Below are 17445 nucleotides of genomic sequence, written 5' to 3'. Positions count from 1 at the left end.
TATCTGATAGTCAATCACTTTTGTGCAGTGCTATAGGAGCTCTCCTCATGCACACACATTCACATCTCCAAGAGACTGCTGCTTCGTTTTTGAGAGATCTGCTCTACACTGTATAAAAATACATAAATGAAAACAGGCTTGCCCTGGGAGGCCGATTGTATCGTGTTTAACAGGGGTGGCCAAAACTGTCTCTTCCATTTCTGGTCTTTGTTCCAACCCTGTTCTAAATTGTTTAATTGAACCAAATAAACCTCCATCCAGATCCAGAAGTTGTTTATTCTCTCATTTTACTGGCTGTTAAACCTGGAGTGGAATAATGGCCCTCCAGGACCATGATTGGACCCCCTGCTCTGTACAGTAGAACTCTCTCTCTCACTAAAGGTGCGGGTCAGCTGGGGTATTGACGTACTCACAAACTCACCCCAGAGGTTCACAGGCTCAAAACAGGCAGATTGGTTTAATAATAATATATTTTTTAAAATCTGTCTCCAAACAAAAAACAAACAAAACAAACAAAATTAGCAACTGGAACGGCAAGTACACACAAATAAACACGACTCTGAACTACTGAGCTTCTTCATCAGCATCCTCACCTGTCTTTAAAATTGTCACCGTTTTGCCCTCACCTCTCTGCAGAGAAGTGCTGCTTCTTCATCAGTATCCTCACCTGTCTTTAAAATTGTCACCATTTTGCCCTCACCTCTCTGCAGAGGAGTGCTGCTTCTTCATCAGTATCCTCACCTGTCTTTAAAATTGTCACTGTTTTGCCCTCACCTCTCTGCAGAGGAGTGCTGCTTCTTCATCAGTATCCTCACCTGTCTTTAAAATTGTCACTGTTTTGCCCTCCCCTCTCTGGTCCTGTCTGAGATGTTCTCATGCTTTCTCAGTCCTTTGGGGATAAATGTTTATTGGTTGGGGGGTGATTAGGGACCCCCCCCTCTAGTGTTCCTGTGCCCATGTCCCCATGGTCAGGTGGCCGTTGGTTCCGTTCTCCCCTTTAGTGGTCGGGTGTCTGTGGATGACCGCTGACTTCCTGGGGTCCTTGACCACCTGCTCGTCCTCGTCCGAGCTGCTCTCTATGTCACTGCGGTCATCCTTGGAGACCTAGAGGAGGAGAGTGATGGGTTAGGAAGGGAGGGACTCGGGACAGCAGGGAAGGGATTTTATTTTAAGGCAAAACTAAGTGAAGTTGACAAACATTTTGGCTCTTGCCTTCAAAGGAATCGGAATTGCCCTAAAGCCTGTAGATAACCTTTCTATGGTTTATTCATGATGCACAGCAGGCTTGATCATGTGGGCCACGGAATATCATACGATCAATAAGCTACTAACAACCAAACAAGCAAGGTGGGCCGAATGGCCTCCTGTCGTTTATAAACTTTCTTACGTTCTTATCACTTCAGTGTGAAGCTGAGCAGAGCTGCAGGGCATGCCACCACTGGGACACCCAGTTTATAAAAACATTTAAAAGGCGTTACGAGTCACGAATGAGAGGCCAAGCTGCCCATCACTGCTCGCCCGGCTTCTGGCAGCTGATTGATCTCAGAACAGGCTGCTCTTGAGGGATCTCAGTGGTTCAGCAGCAGCAACAACATGGTTATGCAACCCTTTGCATGCACTCAACAAAAAAGTAAACAATGCTTCCTACTCTGTCCTGAATCGTACTCAACATGCAAATGTGTCTCCCAGTCCTGCTGTCTGTGGTAATGCTGGAATAGTGCTGGGCGGGCTGTAGACCCCTTTTAGGATGCAGCTCGACACCCAGCCAAGCAAAAACTCACCACCAGCTGGTACATACAACAGGCAAGTGAAAACAGCAGGTGCAAAGCTGAGGGAACACAAACCCATTTTGTGGCTTGGAACTTGGTTTCAGGCCACCGCACAGCACACCAGGAGAGACTTGGGGTTTAAATTAGCAAAGCTGCCTTAAATTAGGTCTCCTGGAACCAGGTTTCAAGCTGCTGTTCCTGAGAAAGTGTCTCAGCTTAACTCTCAAGACTGCCACTAGATGGAGCCCCAAGCCACGCCTCTGCCTCCACTACACAGTATGCAGTTATATTTGATTTGACCAAACCAGGCACGCCTGAAAGCATTCAGATCCTTAATAATATCATTATCATTATTAATTATCATCATCATTACTAATAATGATTTTGGAGCTATTCATGCACTCATGCATCGAAACATGACAACAATCCCCAGCAGGTCTATTCCACCAGCACTGGTCTGGTTGGGTGCACTGTACCAATAGCCAATAAAAGAGTGTGCTGTGCTAATAATAGCCAGTGAAAGAGGGCTTGAGAAGATCAAGTGGCTCTAGGCCCGTGTGCACTTTTTATTGTGTTTATAAACAGACAGTTCCTGTGGAATAGCCCAGCAGTGAAAATCATGTTAAAATGAAATGCAGTAGTGGTATTGGGATGTTAGTTTTTCAACTCTATACTTTCCCTTTAGTTATTATTAATACTGTAGTGAACAAAACAAAAACTAAAAAGTTTACTATCCAAAGCTCTTCTATAAAAAATGTATTTAAAATAAGTTACTGGGACAGCACATTACTGGAGTGCTGGGAAACGGAAGAGGTTGAAATCAGTTCCGGGGGAGCGACAGCCGTGGTTAGTAGCAAGAAAGAAACAGGCAGCAGGTGAGGAAGCAAAGTGCAAGAACAGCTGGCACAATAAAGAGAGAGGGACAGAGAGGGAGAGAGAGAGAGAGAGAGAGAGCGGCAAGACTTACAGTGGAGACCCATCTCCCAGTCCCAGGCTCCAGCCCGAGAGAGAAAGAGAGGAGAGAGAGATCTCACGACACCTGAGAGAGGAACAGCACACAATCAGTGAGAGGGAGAGACAGAAAGGAGGCTGGGAGGGCAAGCAAGAAAGGAGATGGAAACTAGAGAGGGGAGGCACGTTGGGAGGGTTTGCGACACAGTCTCTCTGTCCAGCTGAGTTGTTCCTCCTTGTGAATCCAGAACACGGGTTCCTGACGGAGGAGCTCCAGCAGACAGGCTGGCTTCACGATGGAGACACTGCAGGAGCTCCAGCAGACAGGGTGGCTTTGTGATGGAGACACTCCAGTGCTCTACGCACTCTCAGCACATGGGGTGAACACGTTAGAACCCCCGAACCCTGACTCACCTTCCCCCGAATTAAAGCCTTGAATGCGATACGCAGGATGAGGTAGGACCAGATGACGTGTAGTACCTGCAGCACCAGCAAGAGGGCGTTGAAGAGCCACCAGGAGGGGTAAGGGCCAATAATCTCCCAGCTTTCAAACAGAGTGGTGTTCAGCACCCTGCAGTGAGAGAGGGTTGAGAATATCTACAAATAGATGTTCTGTTGTGCATGTAGCAGCAGGCTCCAGCCTCAGTGTGGTCTGAAGCCAATTCCTTGCCTAAACCCTTTAGATACAGACTGAAAGAGAAAGACAGGACGAGGTCTTTTCCCCAACCTGCCTCCTCCCTCCCCCTCTCTCCGTGTAGAGCACTAAAATATTTAGCAGCGTTGAGGAGCAGTTGAGCGCAGAGCCCCCCAGTACAGGGATGGATTTCAGGGCTGCAGTAAGAGGTGTTCTGGAGGCGACTGGATCCACCTGGTCAGGTTACACCTCTGTCTGTCTCCTTCCCTCCCTCCTTCCTTCCATCCATCCATCCATCCATCCCTACATAACAACCAGACAAATCTGTTTTCTATACAGACATCAATAGCCTAGAACTAAGGCCTGACCATTGAAGAGTCAATGCCGTTTATTACGTTACTTCCAATATACAAGCCCCTTCAATCCTCCAGTGAATCTCAAGAATGGAAATAAGGCTCCCACTGCATAGCGGTGTGATCTATTCCTGGTTTTGCCATGAGTTTAATCAGACACACGTGAGCTTGTTCTCTATACATTGGGGCTAATCAAGCACGTGGTAAAACCTAGAATGAGCGCAACTGTACTGCAATAGAAGTTGTACTTCCATCCCTGGGATCTGTAGCACACAATAAACCCAACCTTGTTAAAATCAACCTTTATTTTGGAGACTTAAAAATAAGCTGTTAGTATCTGTAAATTGTGAAGTATTGGATGTTTTATTGCAGAGTGCTGAACACACTCACACAGGCACATAGGAGCCCCTCTATCTGTTACCCCTGTGACTCACCACAGTGGGTATATTCCGAGCCGTGTTCCCACGAAGACCATGGCGAATCCGACAAACAACACATCACACAGATGCTGGGACTTCGCATAGTTTGCCATTTTGGCAGCCTGCCAGGGGGAGAGAGAGAGAGAGAGAGAGAGAGTGCGAGAGAGACAAAGTTCAAATCAGAATGCCACACTGACACACCCAAGCTACTGATATGAAATTGGAGAGAGTTCTAACTACACACGCACACAATGGACTAGATTCTTAAAGTAATTTTTACCAAATTGTCTTTATGCAAATTTTTCAGGAAACGAAAAAAAAAAAAGTCTTTCTGTGTTGCAGTTTGAGAGTATCTTTTCCACCGTTTGTTCTTGTATTGAGTGGATCTGGTGATAACGGAGGCAGATCTGCTCTGACTGCATAAACACTCAGCAGGGATGGAAAGGAGACTCCTGCTGCACAGCCATTGCACCCATTCAAGGTTGTGTTTCCTTTACAGTGTACAGTTAACAAGCGCAGGCATGTCTTTAAACTCGTGGTAAAACCATGAATGGGTTCAAGTGCTACGCAATGGGAGTCTTCTTTCCATCACTCAATGCTCCTCACCTCCAGTAGGAAGTCCGAGGCGTCATGCACGCACATGACCAGGGTTCCCACGCGCAGCATGTTGTTCACGTAGGAGAAGCTGATCAGCCCGATGGTGGCCATGTGGTGTACAAACATGATGAGGAAGTCCTGCAATACACAGAGCAGCCATTAGGGGGAGCACAGCTGTGACACGAGCTGCAGTCAGGCTCTGGGGCTCCCTGTGTGGAGGCTGGGCGCCAGCTGGCGACCACAAACGAGCGTCTCAACTGCCGTGCAAAACAGCTGGGCTCGTCTGCATTTCTTGGTTCTAGAGCTTTCAATCTCTCCTCACCCACGGGATAGAATCACGACGGGACTTTTAGAAGAAACACTGTTATCGTTTCCGAATCAAACAAACACACATACCTGTTCCTTCTTACACAAAGGGGTGTTGAGAAGATAAGCATTAGACAATGCATTAGAAAATAGACAGCAAACTTAGCATGGTCCAATCACACACACAGTGAGTGAAGGGGTATGCCTAGAAAATGTTTTCACACATGCAGTCTCATCCACAGTAATGTTGCACTGCATCATAAAGTAACACCACTACTGTAGGACCTTCTCATGAAATTCAGTTTAAAAAATTCAGCAAGATATTACATTTCAAACGTTATAGAAATGAAACAGAATCTAACGTGCCTACATCTCCAAAAATCCCCTACAAAATAAACAGATCTGTTCAAAACCTGCTTGTCATTATACCATTAGCCAATAGTCACAGTAGAAAGAGTCATAAATCAATCGCAGCCTTAAAACCTATTAACCTATCGAAGCTGTTTTACAGAAGCACAACATCTGAAGACAGGGGGCAGGGTGATCACATGATCCCGGTCAACCCCCCCACCCCCCTCAAACTGAATTAGTGCATTAGCAGCAGCAGCCTCCTTCAATTACTGGTCACTAGACCCCACTGCAAACTAGAGCAGGCAGATCATCAGCAACTCATATAGAATGTTGTTTTCTATCCCCCTCAGTCACTGTGTGTGCAGGTGCACCCTGTTCAGTTTTCTATCTATGAATCTATTTTATAAGGACAGAAAGGGATTCGAACGTTGTCCAGGCTGCTGCATGATGCACACCGATACCTACTCCACAACAGAGGTGACCTTGAGTGTGTCACAGTCAGCTTGTATCTCACCTCAGCACCCTTTAAACATTACACTTACTTAACTAGAGTACTAATAGAATATAGCAAAATAAGAATAATTAAACAGTACAGCTCACTTTAATGTAATTTCTGTACGATACAGACTGTCTGATACAATGATATTTCAGACGTCCGTATCACATCAATATAATAAAAATATACTCTGTGTGTGTGTGTGTGTGTGTGTAGTAAATATGGACTGGAGAGTTGACATATAGTGGGGAACTATGGTCCCCCAGCGAAGAACTATAGTTAGTTAGGGACTCTAATGCCCTCCCCTGCAGGTAACTATAGTTCTTCCCAAGGGCCCTTTAGTTTCCCACTGTGAGTCGAGGTCTGCAGGCCACATTTGTTGTCTGAATCAGTCACGGACCTGTGTTTTTGAAGTCCACAGCGCAGAGTTATTAAAGTTTTTTTGGCATAGAATTGGTGGAGGATTCTGCTGAGTTTGTGAGTGTCGTATTTATTTGCATCGTCCAGTTGGATTTGTTTGAATTTTAGGAAAAAACAAATTTTTTATGCTGATTTCAGTGTTTGCAGCAGCTTTGTTTTCTGCTGTATTTTGTAGTTTTTATGCTGATTTCAGTGTTTGCAGCAGCTTTGTTTTCTGCTGTATTTTGTAATTCGTTTCTGTTGTCCATTATTTTGCTTTGTTGTGAAGAGAGGAAGGGCGCTCAGCGCGATGATGTAAACAGTGTCTCTTTATTTTTGGTCATGTCATGAGGTTTTAACCAATCACATGCCACTATTTCTAAGGACTACTTCATAAATCAGGGTTAGGGTTAAAGTCTCTTACCTTTCTTTTAATGTCTGTAAACTGTGAGAACATGAGGGACCAATAGAAGGCCAGCTCTGTGATGTAGTAATAGTACAGCCCCGGGGTCAGCGTCTGGAGAGAGATTAGAGCATGTGATGAGTGTGTGTCTGAGTGTGTGTGTGTCTGAGTGGGTGTGTGTGTGTGGATGTGTGTGTGTGTGTGTGTGTGTGTGTGTGTGTGTGTGTGTGTGTGTGTGTGTGTGTGTGTGTGTGTGTGTGTGTATCTGAGTGTGTGTGTGTGTGTGTATCTGTGTGTGTGTGTGTGTGTGTATCTGAGTGTGTGTGTATCTGAGTGTGTGTGTGTGTATCTGAGTGTGTGTGTGTGTCTGAGTGTGTGTGTGTGTATCTGTGTGTGTGTGTGTATCTGAGTGTGTGTGTGTGTGTGTGTGTGTGTGTGTGTGTGTGTGTGTGTGTGTGTGTGTGTGTGTGTGTGTGTATCTGAGTGTTTGTGTGTGTGTATCTGAGTGTGTGTGTGTGTATCTGAGTGTGTGTGTGTGTATCTGAGTGTGTGTGTGTGTGTATCTGAGTGTGTGTGTGTGTGTGTGTGTGTGTGTGTGTGTGTGTGTGTGTGTGTGTGTGTGTGTGTGTGTGTGTGTGTGTGTATCTGAGTGTGTGTGTGTGTGTGTGTGTGTGTGTGTGTGTATCTGAGTGTGTGTGTGTGTGTGTGTGTGTGTGTGTGTGTGTGTGTGTGTGTGTGTGTGTGTGTGTGTGTGTGTGTGTGTGTGTGTGTGTGTGTGTGTGTCTGGCGGCAGGTTTATAGTGCTTGTTGGGCCAAAAAAGTCTCCACAAGGAAGAAAAGTCTGACAAAACCTATCTTATGAGGACACAGGCCAAGTCCTTGTAGTGTTTAAACATATTAAAACAGTCATTATTGTTTTTTAAAACAAACTAAAAGTGCCCAAATATTTAGTTTGTTGTTTACTGTCACCCTGTGTGGAGTTTTGTTTGAGTGGAGTTAGGAATAGTAAATAAAAATATAGTGAGTCAAGTCCACATAAACAAACATTTGTGTGTCTCTCTATGTGTATGTGTGTCTGTCTATGTCTATGTGTGTCTGTGCTTGTCTATGTCTATGTGTGTCTGTCTATGTGTCTGTGTCTACGTGTGTCTGTCTGTCTGTTCTTTAAGTACATTTGATGCTGGTGATTTTTCATGTTAGATAAAGATATGCTTTGCCATGCTTTCACTGTGCTTTATTACACTTTGCTGTGCTTTTACTGTGGGATGCTTTTATAAGGTGCTACAGTGAGGTGTCATGAGAGCGACCCTCAATCCTGACCTGATCACCCCTCACGCCCTGACATTCAGTCCTGGAGACTGACAGGAGTATCCGATCATGTGAAATGTATTCTGCAGCAATTGGTTTTGTATTTTGTTCATGCATTGACAGTAAATAAACAGATAAGGTGGCAGTATGGCTGTGGTCCCGGTTGCTGTTGCTTGTGCCAGCCTCACCTGATAGGGGTAGTTATACCAGCATTGCCGTGTGTCCCACAGCCAGGGCGTCTGAAAGAAAAACCACAGCGGCAGTCAGACAAGCTCAGAAACCCTGAAAGAAACAGGATAAACTCAACGACAAATGTGTCCACTAGAAGTCTTTCTGTGTCTTCAATAGAAATACTGAAAGAAGCTTGATAAACTCAACAACAAACTTTTCCATTAGAAGTCTTTCTGAATGGTACCAATGATGACAATGTTGAGAAAGACTTTTAGTTTAAATGTATGAAGTTTCTTTTTAGCATTTCTAAATTCAGCAGTATTGAGTGTGTCATAGTTCTGGGAGACTTTAACTCTCACCAAGAACAATATGCAGATGGACTTGCAGACTTTTTACAGGCTAAACTTTTTCATTTGTTTTAATGTTTCATTAAAAGAGCAAATTCAATTAACTATTTTTATTATTTTCAAATCGGAATGCAACCCCCATCCCCCGTCTCAATCAATAAATCCATTACAAACGAAACTCTCTATCAGCATACAAAAACGACCAACTGACCTGCAAGAGGAATCGGACCCCGTAGATAAATATGTACAAATAGAACGTAAACCTCCACCTGCCGAGAGAGAGACAGAGACAGAGAGGAGACAGCGAGAGACAGAGAGAGAAGAGAGCGAGAGAGTTACAATTGCTGTTCAAAGTTTAGGATTAAATGTTTCACAACCCCCAACTAACATGAATATTGGACTACCTTAGCTAATGTGGCACTAATGTTGGACTGTCCAATGTTAATCAGGGTCTTTGAAACCAGCCCTGAACTCTAACATCTCAGCAGTTTGATCCACTCCTGGTAGTAAAACCTGGAATGGGTGAAACTGCTGTGCAACAGGAGCCTTACCTCCATCCCTGCTTATCAGGAATGTTATTACCAAGCATGAAAGCCCTCCGTCACTATTTATCTTTGTGTACGGGATTGTACCTTTACAGCATTTCACTGTGCAGGGGCAGGAAAAGACTAGAGGAATATTACACAAGAAATAAACTGCCCTGCACGGTACACTTGCTGCCTTGTAAAACACTAAGGCTGGCAGCTATGGGCTACATGTTTGACAACAGTTTACGTTGAACTCTTAAACGTTTGAACTTTTTGGACCCACATGCTCTCGCAGAACTTGGTTAGCAGGCTCGGCTTGTCTTGGTTGCGCCGGTGCCGGAACCAGCGCTGGATCTTTATGATGTCCCAGTCCAGCTGCTTGGCCAGGCCCTCGAGCCGCCGGCTATCAGGGTACTGGTGAGAGACCAGGAGAGGGAACAGGGGGTCAGCAGAGAGACCAGGAGAGGGAACAGGGGGGTCAGCAGAGAGACCAGGAGAGGGAACAGGGGGTCAGCAGAGAGACCAGGAGAGGGAACAGGGGGGTCAGCAGAGAGACCAGGAGAGGGGACAGGGGGGTCAGCAGAGAGACCAGGAGAGGGAACAGGGGGGTCAGCAGAGAGACCAGGAGAGGGAACAGGGGGTCAGCAGAGAGACCAGGAGAGGGAACAGGGGGTCAGCAGAGAGACCAGGAGAGGGAACAGGGGGTCAGCAGAGAGACCAGGAGAGGGGGGGGTCAGCAGAGAGACCAGGAGAGGGGACAGGGGGGTCAGCAGAGAGACCAGGAGAGGGGACAGGGGGGTCAGCAGAGAGACCAGGAGGGGGGGCGGCCTGAAGGGCAGGGCACACACAGAGACTCACACACACAGACTCACACTTGCCCTTGCCCCCCTGCGATGTTGTACAGGAGCCCCTCCCTCACCTTTGTTATGGATGTAAACACTTTCTCTAGAATGGTGCTGGGCTGTGCTATTCTGTGACCACTGGCCTGTATCCGCAATAGAAACGCGCACGGCCTGGCAATGAACCTGTGGATAAGAACAATTACTACTATTATTATTATTATTATTATTATTATTATTATTATTATTATTAGTAGTAGTAGTTGTAGTATTCAGCACAAGTTTCAGCTGAATATGTACTGTAACATATATTAAATTCTTATTGAAGGTAAAAAAAAAAAAAAACCTTTGTTCTAACAGTGATACCAAGTGTATTGTTTTTAAAAGCTGGGTGCTGCATCGTATTATTAAAGAACAACACAAGCTGGCCGTGGTATTTTTCACCTTCGCACCTAACGAGGAACTGTGTAGTGCCAGCACGACCTGTGGAATTTCACACTCCAATACACAGACACACTCCCACAGTCTACTCAATCAATCATTTATGAAGAGAATGTTAAACCCTGAGCTGAAGTGCACTTTCTGGGGCTTGTTGGCCTCAGACTGCCTGCCCTGGCAGCCTGGCTCTGAGCTGTGGAGCTCTCAGTGTAATACACTACAAACCCACCAGGAAATCCACAGCTAAACCCACAGCACTGTGAACTGCAAGCAGCCTGGCTCTGAGCTGTGGAGCCCTCAGTGTAATACACTACAAACCCACCAGGAAATCCACAGCTAAACCCACAGCACTGTGAACTGCAAGCAGCCTGGCTCTGAGCTGTGGAGCTCTCAGTGTAATACACTACAAAACCACCAGGAAATCCACAGCTAAACCCACAGCACTGTGAACCGCAAGCAGCCTGGCTCTGAGCTGTGGAGCCCTCAGTGTAATACACTACAAAACCACCAGGAAATCCACAGCTAAACCCACAGCACAGTGAACCGCAAGCAGCCTGGCTCTGAGCTGTGGAGCTCTCAGTGTAATACACTACAAACCCACCAGGAAATCCACAGCTAAACCCACAGCACTGTGAACTGCAAGCAGCCTGGCTCTAAGCTGTGGAGCTCTCAGTGTAATACACTACAAACCCACCAGGAAATCCACAGCTAAACCCACAGCACTGTGAACTGCAAGCAGCCTGGCTCTGAGCTGTGGAGCCCTCAGTGTAATACACTACAAACCCACCAGGAAATCCACAGCTAAACCCACAGCACTGTGAACTGCAAGCAGCCTGGCTCTGAGCTGTGGAGCTCTCAGTGTAATACACTACAAACCCACCAGGAAATCCACAGCTAAACCCACAGCACTGTGAACTGCAAGCAGCCTGGCTCTGAGCTGTGGAGCCCTCAGTGTAATACACTACAAAACCACCTTCACATGCAAGACAGCAGACACATGGAAAGCTTGTTTCACAAACACTGCTATTGAGAGACACCAACACAGAATGAATGCAATGACAAGCACGTCCACTGGACACAAATAGTTATGCATATGTATAAATAACCAGGGTAACACTGCAAATCATCCTGTGTGTGCTACTGTTGTGGTCAGTTAACAGGACATCACAGAACTACTGATACAATCTGACATTACCATTTATGAAGTTATGGGTTTTTGTTTATTCGTTTTGTAATCCTTCACTTGTCTGCTTCCAGAGGACCCAATTAATAACAACAAGAACAACAACAATAATAATAATACTTCTGTGGTGTATACTCAAGTGGATTTGATGCATTATTATACAGAATCAACTTCCGTTGCACACAAAAAGAATTCCCAGCAGTCCTTTGAAAGTTTCGGGAAAGACACAAAGTGCTTTGCAATCCCTACGGAATGTGTGCCTCGCTTGACGTTGCTTTACTGTTTTGAAAACTGTTAAAATGTTATGAGTGTTTTACGGCACATGCCCCCAATCCAGCAGCTACTATAAAAGTTCTTTGAAAGCGGATCCCTGTGGGAGCTGCTTGTTCACTTCTTGTTTTGTGGAGGCTGCCTGGGAGTTTCAATGTGACCTCTGCACTTTCACTTGACTTTTGTTTTTCTTGTCGATACAAGAATAAAAGATAATGTATCTGAGAGTCTTATATAAACATTTGGAATGGTTGTGAGCCAGTCCAGGCGTTCCATTCTGTGAGGTTAATAATAATAATAATAATAATAATAATAATAATAATAACTCCCACTGCAGAGCAGTCCAGGGTTCACTGCAGTGGGAATCATTACTCTCACACAATGTAAAAGCTGGGATTATTTCACTCCTGTTTAAACCTGGTCAGCTCTGCTCTGAATGCAGGTTTCTGGCTTCTGGTTTCAAGCTGCGATCTTTACAACAGCCGCAGTCATAAACACAAACTGCACTCTGGTCTTCTTCACGCTGTGCTTGTAAAAAGAAAATGCAAAATCACTAACTAGCTGTTAACAGACCGCTTTATGATCTGAAGCCTTTACAAGGAATCTCACACCTGACCTGTGCTTTCAAAAATGACGTGAAAACATACAAACGAAAAAGCTGCCTGCCCTGCGTATTGTCCAGAGTGCTGGAGCTGTACACTGGTCACCCCCCCCCCCCTTAGAAATGTTTCCCCACAGTAAAAGCACAGCAAAGTGTAATTAAGCATTGGGAAAGCATAGCTAAGCATTGTAAAGAATAGCGAGGTATAGCAAAGCATATTAATAAACATGGGGAACCAGGCTAAACTGTGGTGAATGCACTATAACCGTGAGAACAACATGGTTGAAACTGCAAAGATAACTGCAGTAAACTTTTATAAGGGGAGCGTTGCAGCTGACCTTTGATAGGGAGATAAGTGTCGAGACCTTGAAGTGTGATAGAGGGTTTATTGTAAGTGATTGGTTACGAAACTGTGTGTGTGTGTGTTTGTGTGTGTGTGTGTGTGTGTGTGTGTGTGTGTGTGTGTGTGTGTGTGTGTGTGTGTGAGTGAGTGAGTGTAAGTGCGAGTGTGCATGTGCAAAAATGCAGGAGTATTTAGTTTTGGCCCAATTTTTTTTTGCGTTAGAATAGGAAATCTGCACTATATGTGAAAGTGAGAACGAGTGTCATACCTCAAGCAGGGTGAGGCTTCTGTCCTCCCTTGCTCCATCCCTTTCACTATCCCCCATCTCTCTCACTCCCTCCCATCTATCATTTTCATCATTATGCAGGTGCTGCTCATTTCTACCATTATCAATGGTGACGCTCGTAGTCGAAACGCTCAGATTAATTGGTTCTTTGACTACTCCTATGTATCCAGCTCTTTTACATGCCCAGAAATCCTGACCCTTGTGCATCATCACAAACAAACAGAACATTCTCTTCCAGGAGGTTTGGCCGGCTGGCTGGCTGGCTGGCTGGCTCGATAGCTGGCTGGCCGACTCACTGGCCGGCTGGCTGACTTGCTTGCTTGCGTCTACCTGCAGAGAGGCTCTCTGTTTGAAAGCACCCTGGAGGCTACAGAGGCTCATTTGCATCCTTTTGTTTCTAAACAGAGCGTCTCTGGTTTCACACTGCAGTGCTGCTTCTTCAGCTCCTATGGCAGCCACACCCAGGACTATGAAACTACAGCGTAGTGTGGTCACTCTGCACAGTGGAGAATCTGCACATCTACCATCCCTTGTAGACCAGAGGGAGGCAAACTTGGCACTTCCAATACATTCCTTTGCAGGACTTTGGTCTAACCAGATCCATCATTATTTAACTGACCTCCAACAGATAATAATAGCTTAATTATTGAATTGACCTAATCAAATAATGAAGGATCTGGTTCAGTTCAGACTCCTTACCTCAAACCTGCCCTGGACTGGAAGGACCACCTTTTCTCTTAGGGATGAGGCAGCAGTGCTTGGCTTCTATTTGTGAGGCTGTGCATGTGAATGATCTGCACTATTTGTGTTTAAACCTGTCGAGTCTCAAGAGTGGAGAAGCTCAGGAGAGTAACCTGGCAACAAAGGGCCCTCTGCAATGTGATAAATTTAATGAGCGAAGCACTGACTGAGTGAATTAATATATGCAGGAAACTGTCTGCCGGGACGAGCGTTTCTGTAAACCTGATCAACAGGGTCTGGGTTCCAAACTATCCAGGTCCAAATACTACCTGGTACCATGTGAATCATGGAGCACGGAACTGGGTCCAAATAGGTGAGTTCCCAGGCCTACAGGTTCTGTTTCGTAACGCTTTCAGCTGTACTGCAGATTTAACTCTTAAACTGCAGATGTTTTTATTCAGGTCACCTCAACACTGCAAAGCAGTCTAGTACTATAGGAAAGAGAACTCCACTCTGAGCACTGCAGAGCGCTCTAGCAGTATAGGAAAGAGAACTCCACTCACAGCACTGCAGAGCGCTCTAGCAGTATAGGAAAGAGAACTGCACTCTCCACACTGCAGAGCGCTCTAGCAGTATAGGAAAGAGAACTGCACTCTCAGCACTGCAGAGCGCTCTAGCAGTATAGGAAAGAGAACTCCACTTTCCACACTGCAGAGCGCTCTAGCAGTATAGGAAAGAGAACTCCACTCTCAACACTGCAGAGCAGTAAACCAATCTGATAAACTAACATGGATTTGCATATTTGACTATTTCTATGTTGTTGTTTTTTTTTTTTACTTGTCAGTACAAGACACTGAAAGTATCTAATTACTTTCCTGTGGGTATTCTTTCTATGAAGCTACTTCTGTGCTGAAAGCTTAATAAAATTGCTCCACAAAGACATAGCTCTGAAAATGTTTGGGATTATTCTTTAAATAACTCCTGAGTTTTGGAATAGGTTTGGGCAATTAAATTTCCAGTTGATTTGAAATGTAACAATGCAGGATCACAACTGAGTGGCTTATTAAATACGAACAGAACTTGCAAATTTTCAAGCTACACATAAAATGAACGGGAAACAATAAATAAGCTGCGGAGGACAGCGCACAGCGGCTTTATTTCTGGAATGCGAGTCTCCTTCATCCTTTGGCTGTATTTTAGTGGTGTTATTTAAACCCCTTTAAAAACTGAAATCACGTTTACAAGGGTGTCCTGTTTAATGTCAAATTCAGAAATTAGCAATCTTTTATTTTAATGCAGTGTGCAGCTTGCACCATTTGTATGTATAATATCTAAATGAAACTGCATTTAATGCAGGTTTCACCTTGTAGAAAAAAAAACAAAAGTTATGCAACATCTTTACTTGTGTCCTGCCCCCTATATAGGGAATGCTTTGTATTGAATGTGTACTGGGCAAAAGATAAAGCCCAGGCAGCACAATACACAGCAACAGCACTGCCTCACATTTATATAACTCCACGTGCAAAGGCCTTCAAACTCATATACAGCAACACAAACTTTAGAACTACCTCACCACCAACAACTGTATCTACAATTACTCACACCCCTAATTTCCACTTGAACTTGACCTCACTGCCTCACAGAAACTATATCATACTGTAGCAAGTCTTATCACAGGAAAATGAGCAAAATCCACAAGCAATTCAATTATGACGATCATCACAACAGCGTTCCAGTAAAGTCTTAAATGCCTTCAGTTTTGTTTCTACTACTAAATACATACACTGGGATGGAAATAAGACTCCCACTGCACAGCAGTTTGAGCCATTCCGGGCTTTATTATGAATCTAATAAGACACACCTGAGCGTGGTACCTATATACAGTGGATAATCAAGCTTGTAGTAAAACCTGGAAAGGGAGACGTGTTATGCAATAGGAGTCTTATTTCCATCTCTGCATACACTAAATTACTACCCTTGCAGTTTCCATATTTGCCATCTCACTTTCCCTACCTCCAAAAACATTTGCGTTCCACTTAACTTGGATGAACATTTACCCGTAATCAGGGACACTAGAACTAGGGGTGCTGGGGTGCGGCAGACCCCTGGATTGAAGTGCTGTGCACCTACTTCCATCATATACTGGGGCTACAGTTTTGTTCAATGGCTTTCAGCAACCCCACTATAAAAAATGCTCCAGTGCCACTGCGGGTAATCAATCATGTAAAATAACCCTTAATTTCTTACCACTGAAAAAAAAAAAAAAAAAAGCTTTCACGTTTTTAATTTTCTACTTAAACAAGAAAGCGGGTGATATTTTAGGAGCAGTGGGGCAACAATCTAAAGCAGGCAGGTCTATTCATAAGAAAGCACTGTTATATAGAATTGTGATCAGTAATTAAACGATTTTTTTAAAAAGACACACATCGCAGGGTACCTCAAGTTTCAAGACACATTTGCAGCTCCCATAACAAGCGGTGTTGTACTGTAAACATAATAATATGACACCTTTAAAAGCAAGTATGTAACAATGTTTACATGTGGACTTAACAGGTTTGTTTTATGCTTAGTTTTTGTTTAAGTTAAATAAGAGCTTTTGTGATCGTCACTACAGCAGCAGAAGTGCTACTATTATTAGCAGCAGCTTCAGGATCAGACGTAAACAGTAAAATAACAATAAAAACAACAATAACAACAATAATATAGCATTGCCCACTCGCCAGCACGTACATGCTACTGTTCCAAAATAAATAAATAAAGACGTGTTTACAAGACTAAACAGAAATACAGACTTGACTGCATCACTGTAGCAACCGAAACGACTACAGCCTACTACTAGTACAGACTATAAGATGAAACCGACTCGTTTTCTTTCTGTCAGATGTGGTGCAAGTTCTTCTACAATATAATAAATATGAGCTCTGACCATCCATATAACCATAACGATCCTTACTTTATTATACATCGACATTTAATCGTGCGATTATATATATATATATATATATATATATATATATATATATATAAAACGATGCTGTCTGTGTTGTAAAAATCCATTAGTTACATACCTTTCAAAGAGTATTCTGACGGCAAAGATCCCCAGGGCCAGCGGTAAGGCAGACAGGACATGTCCAGCTTTAGGATACTCGACCCCGGGTTCGGGGTCCTCCAGGTCGGCCCAGGTCACGTTGTTTGGGAGCCAGAACCGCTCGTTCCAGAACCAGGCTGTAAGGGCAGCCATGTTGGTGCCGGAGTTAAACGGGAAATCCACCAGGAAGGAAGACAGATCACCGCCCCTTGCGTAGCAGCAAGCGCGGATGAGCGGAGCTGGGTGCTGGGCGGACAGGCTGTGTTTGAGCGAGGAAGTAAGAAGGCCCCACCTCCGCCGCGGCGAAACGCCACCCCTCGGCGGCTGAGGATGAGGGTGAGCCGCCGCGGCAGGACGAGAGCGGCGGCCGTGTGTGAAAAGAACATACAAGAAAAAAATAAAACAAGTTTATCACAGTGAGAAATGTATTGTGTTTGTGTTTTATTTATTTATTTATTTATTATGCTGTTGTATTCATGGACGTACTACGTGCCTTTGTTCAGTCATACAAACGAATCGCTTTGTTTCACCTTTAATAAAATTAAGCAACTGTCTCTGAGTTCACCGACCCACGTGCTGAAAAGCTTTGATAAATCAAAACTGTTGTTAATTATTATTATTATTATTATTGTTGTTCTTTACTTATTAGATATAACTAACTTTTTTGTCATTATCTGTAACTGGC

The 17445-nt window shown here is 44.4% G+C and overlaps 1 protein-coding gene across 2 annotated transcripts; it reads right to left on the bottom strand.

Moving 5' to 3' along the window:
* Positions 1-91: 91 nt before the first annotated feature.
* Positions 92-17201, bottom strand: cers5 (ceramide synthase 5). Of its 2 annotated transcripts, XM_041241500.1 has the most exons (10): positions 16741-17201; positions 9951-10056; positions 9315-9445; positions 8716-8773; positions 8175-8225; positions 6700-6792; positions 4733-4861; positions 4142-4248; positions 3135-3291; positions 92-1104 (listed from the first exon to the last, which is right to left on the bottom strand). In XM_041241500.1, the coding sequence occupies exons 1-10, from the start codon at positions 16911-16913 to the stop codon at positions 940-942; spliced, it is 1170 nt and encodes a 389-aa protein (XP_041097434.1). In that variant the 5' UTR covers positions 16914-17201; the 3' UTR covers positions 92-939. The 2 variants fall into 2 exon arrangements, with proteins under 2 accessions (XP_041097434.1, XP_041097435.1); XM_041241501.1 differs by lacking the exon at positions 9951-10056 and having other exon boundaries at positions 16741-16828.
* Between the last annotated feature and the right edge of the window lie 244 nt (positions 17202-17445).

Source organism: Polyodon spathula, unplaced genomic scaffold, assembly GCF_017654505.1.
Source record: "Polyodon spathula isolate WHYD16114869_AA unplaced genomic scaffold, ASM1765450v1 scaffolds_784, whole genome shotgun sequence".
Lineage (NCBI taxonomy): Eukaryota > Metazoa > Chordata > Actinopteri > Acipenseriformes > Polyodontidae > Polyodon > Polyodon spathula.
The sequence above is the reverse complement of the archived record's forward strand: the minus strand, read 5'-3'. Positions and strand labels throughout refer to the sequence as shown.

Excerpts from the sequence above, each read along its gene's own strand:
- cers5 (XM_041241500.1), bottom strand. The coding sequence starts at position 16,913 with ATGGCTGCCCTTACAGCCTGGTTCTGGAACGAGCGGTTCTGGCTCCCA. Across the intron at positions 8,774-9,314 it reads ACCAAGTTCTGCGAGAGCAT|GTGGAGGTTTACGTTCTATT; the intron begins GTGGGTCCAAAA and ends CTCTCTCGGCAG. Across the intron at positions 8,226-8,715 it reads GGGTCCGATTCCTCTTGCAG|ACGCCCTGGCTGTGGGACAC; the intron begins GTCAGTTGGTCG and ends TTTTTCTTTCAG.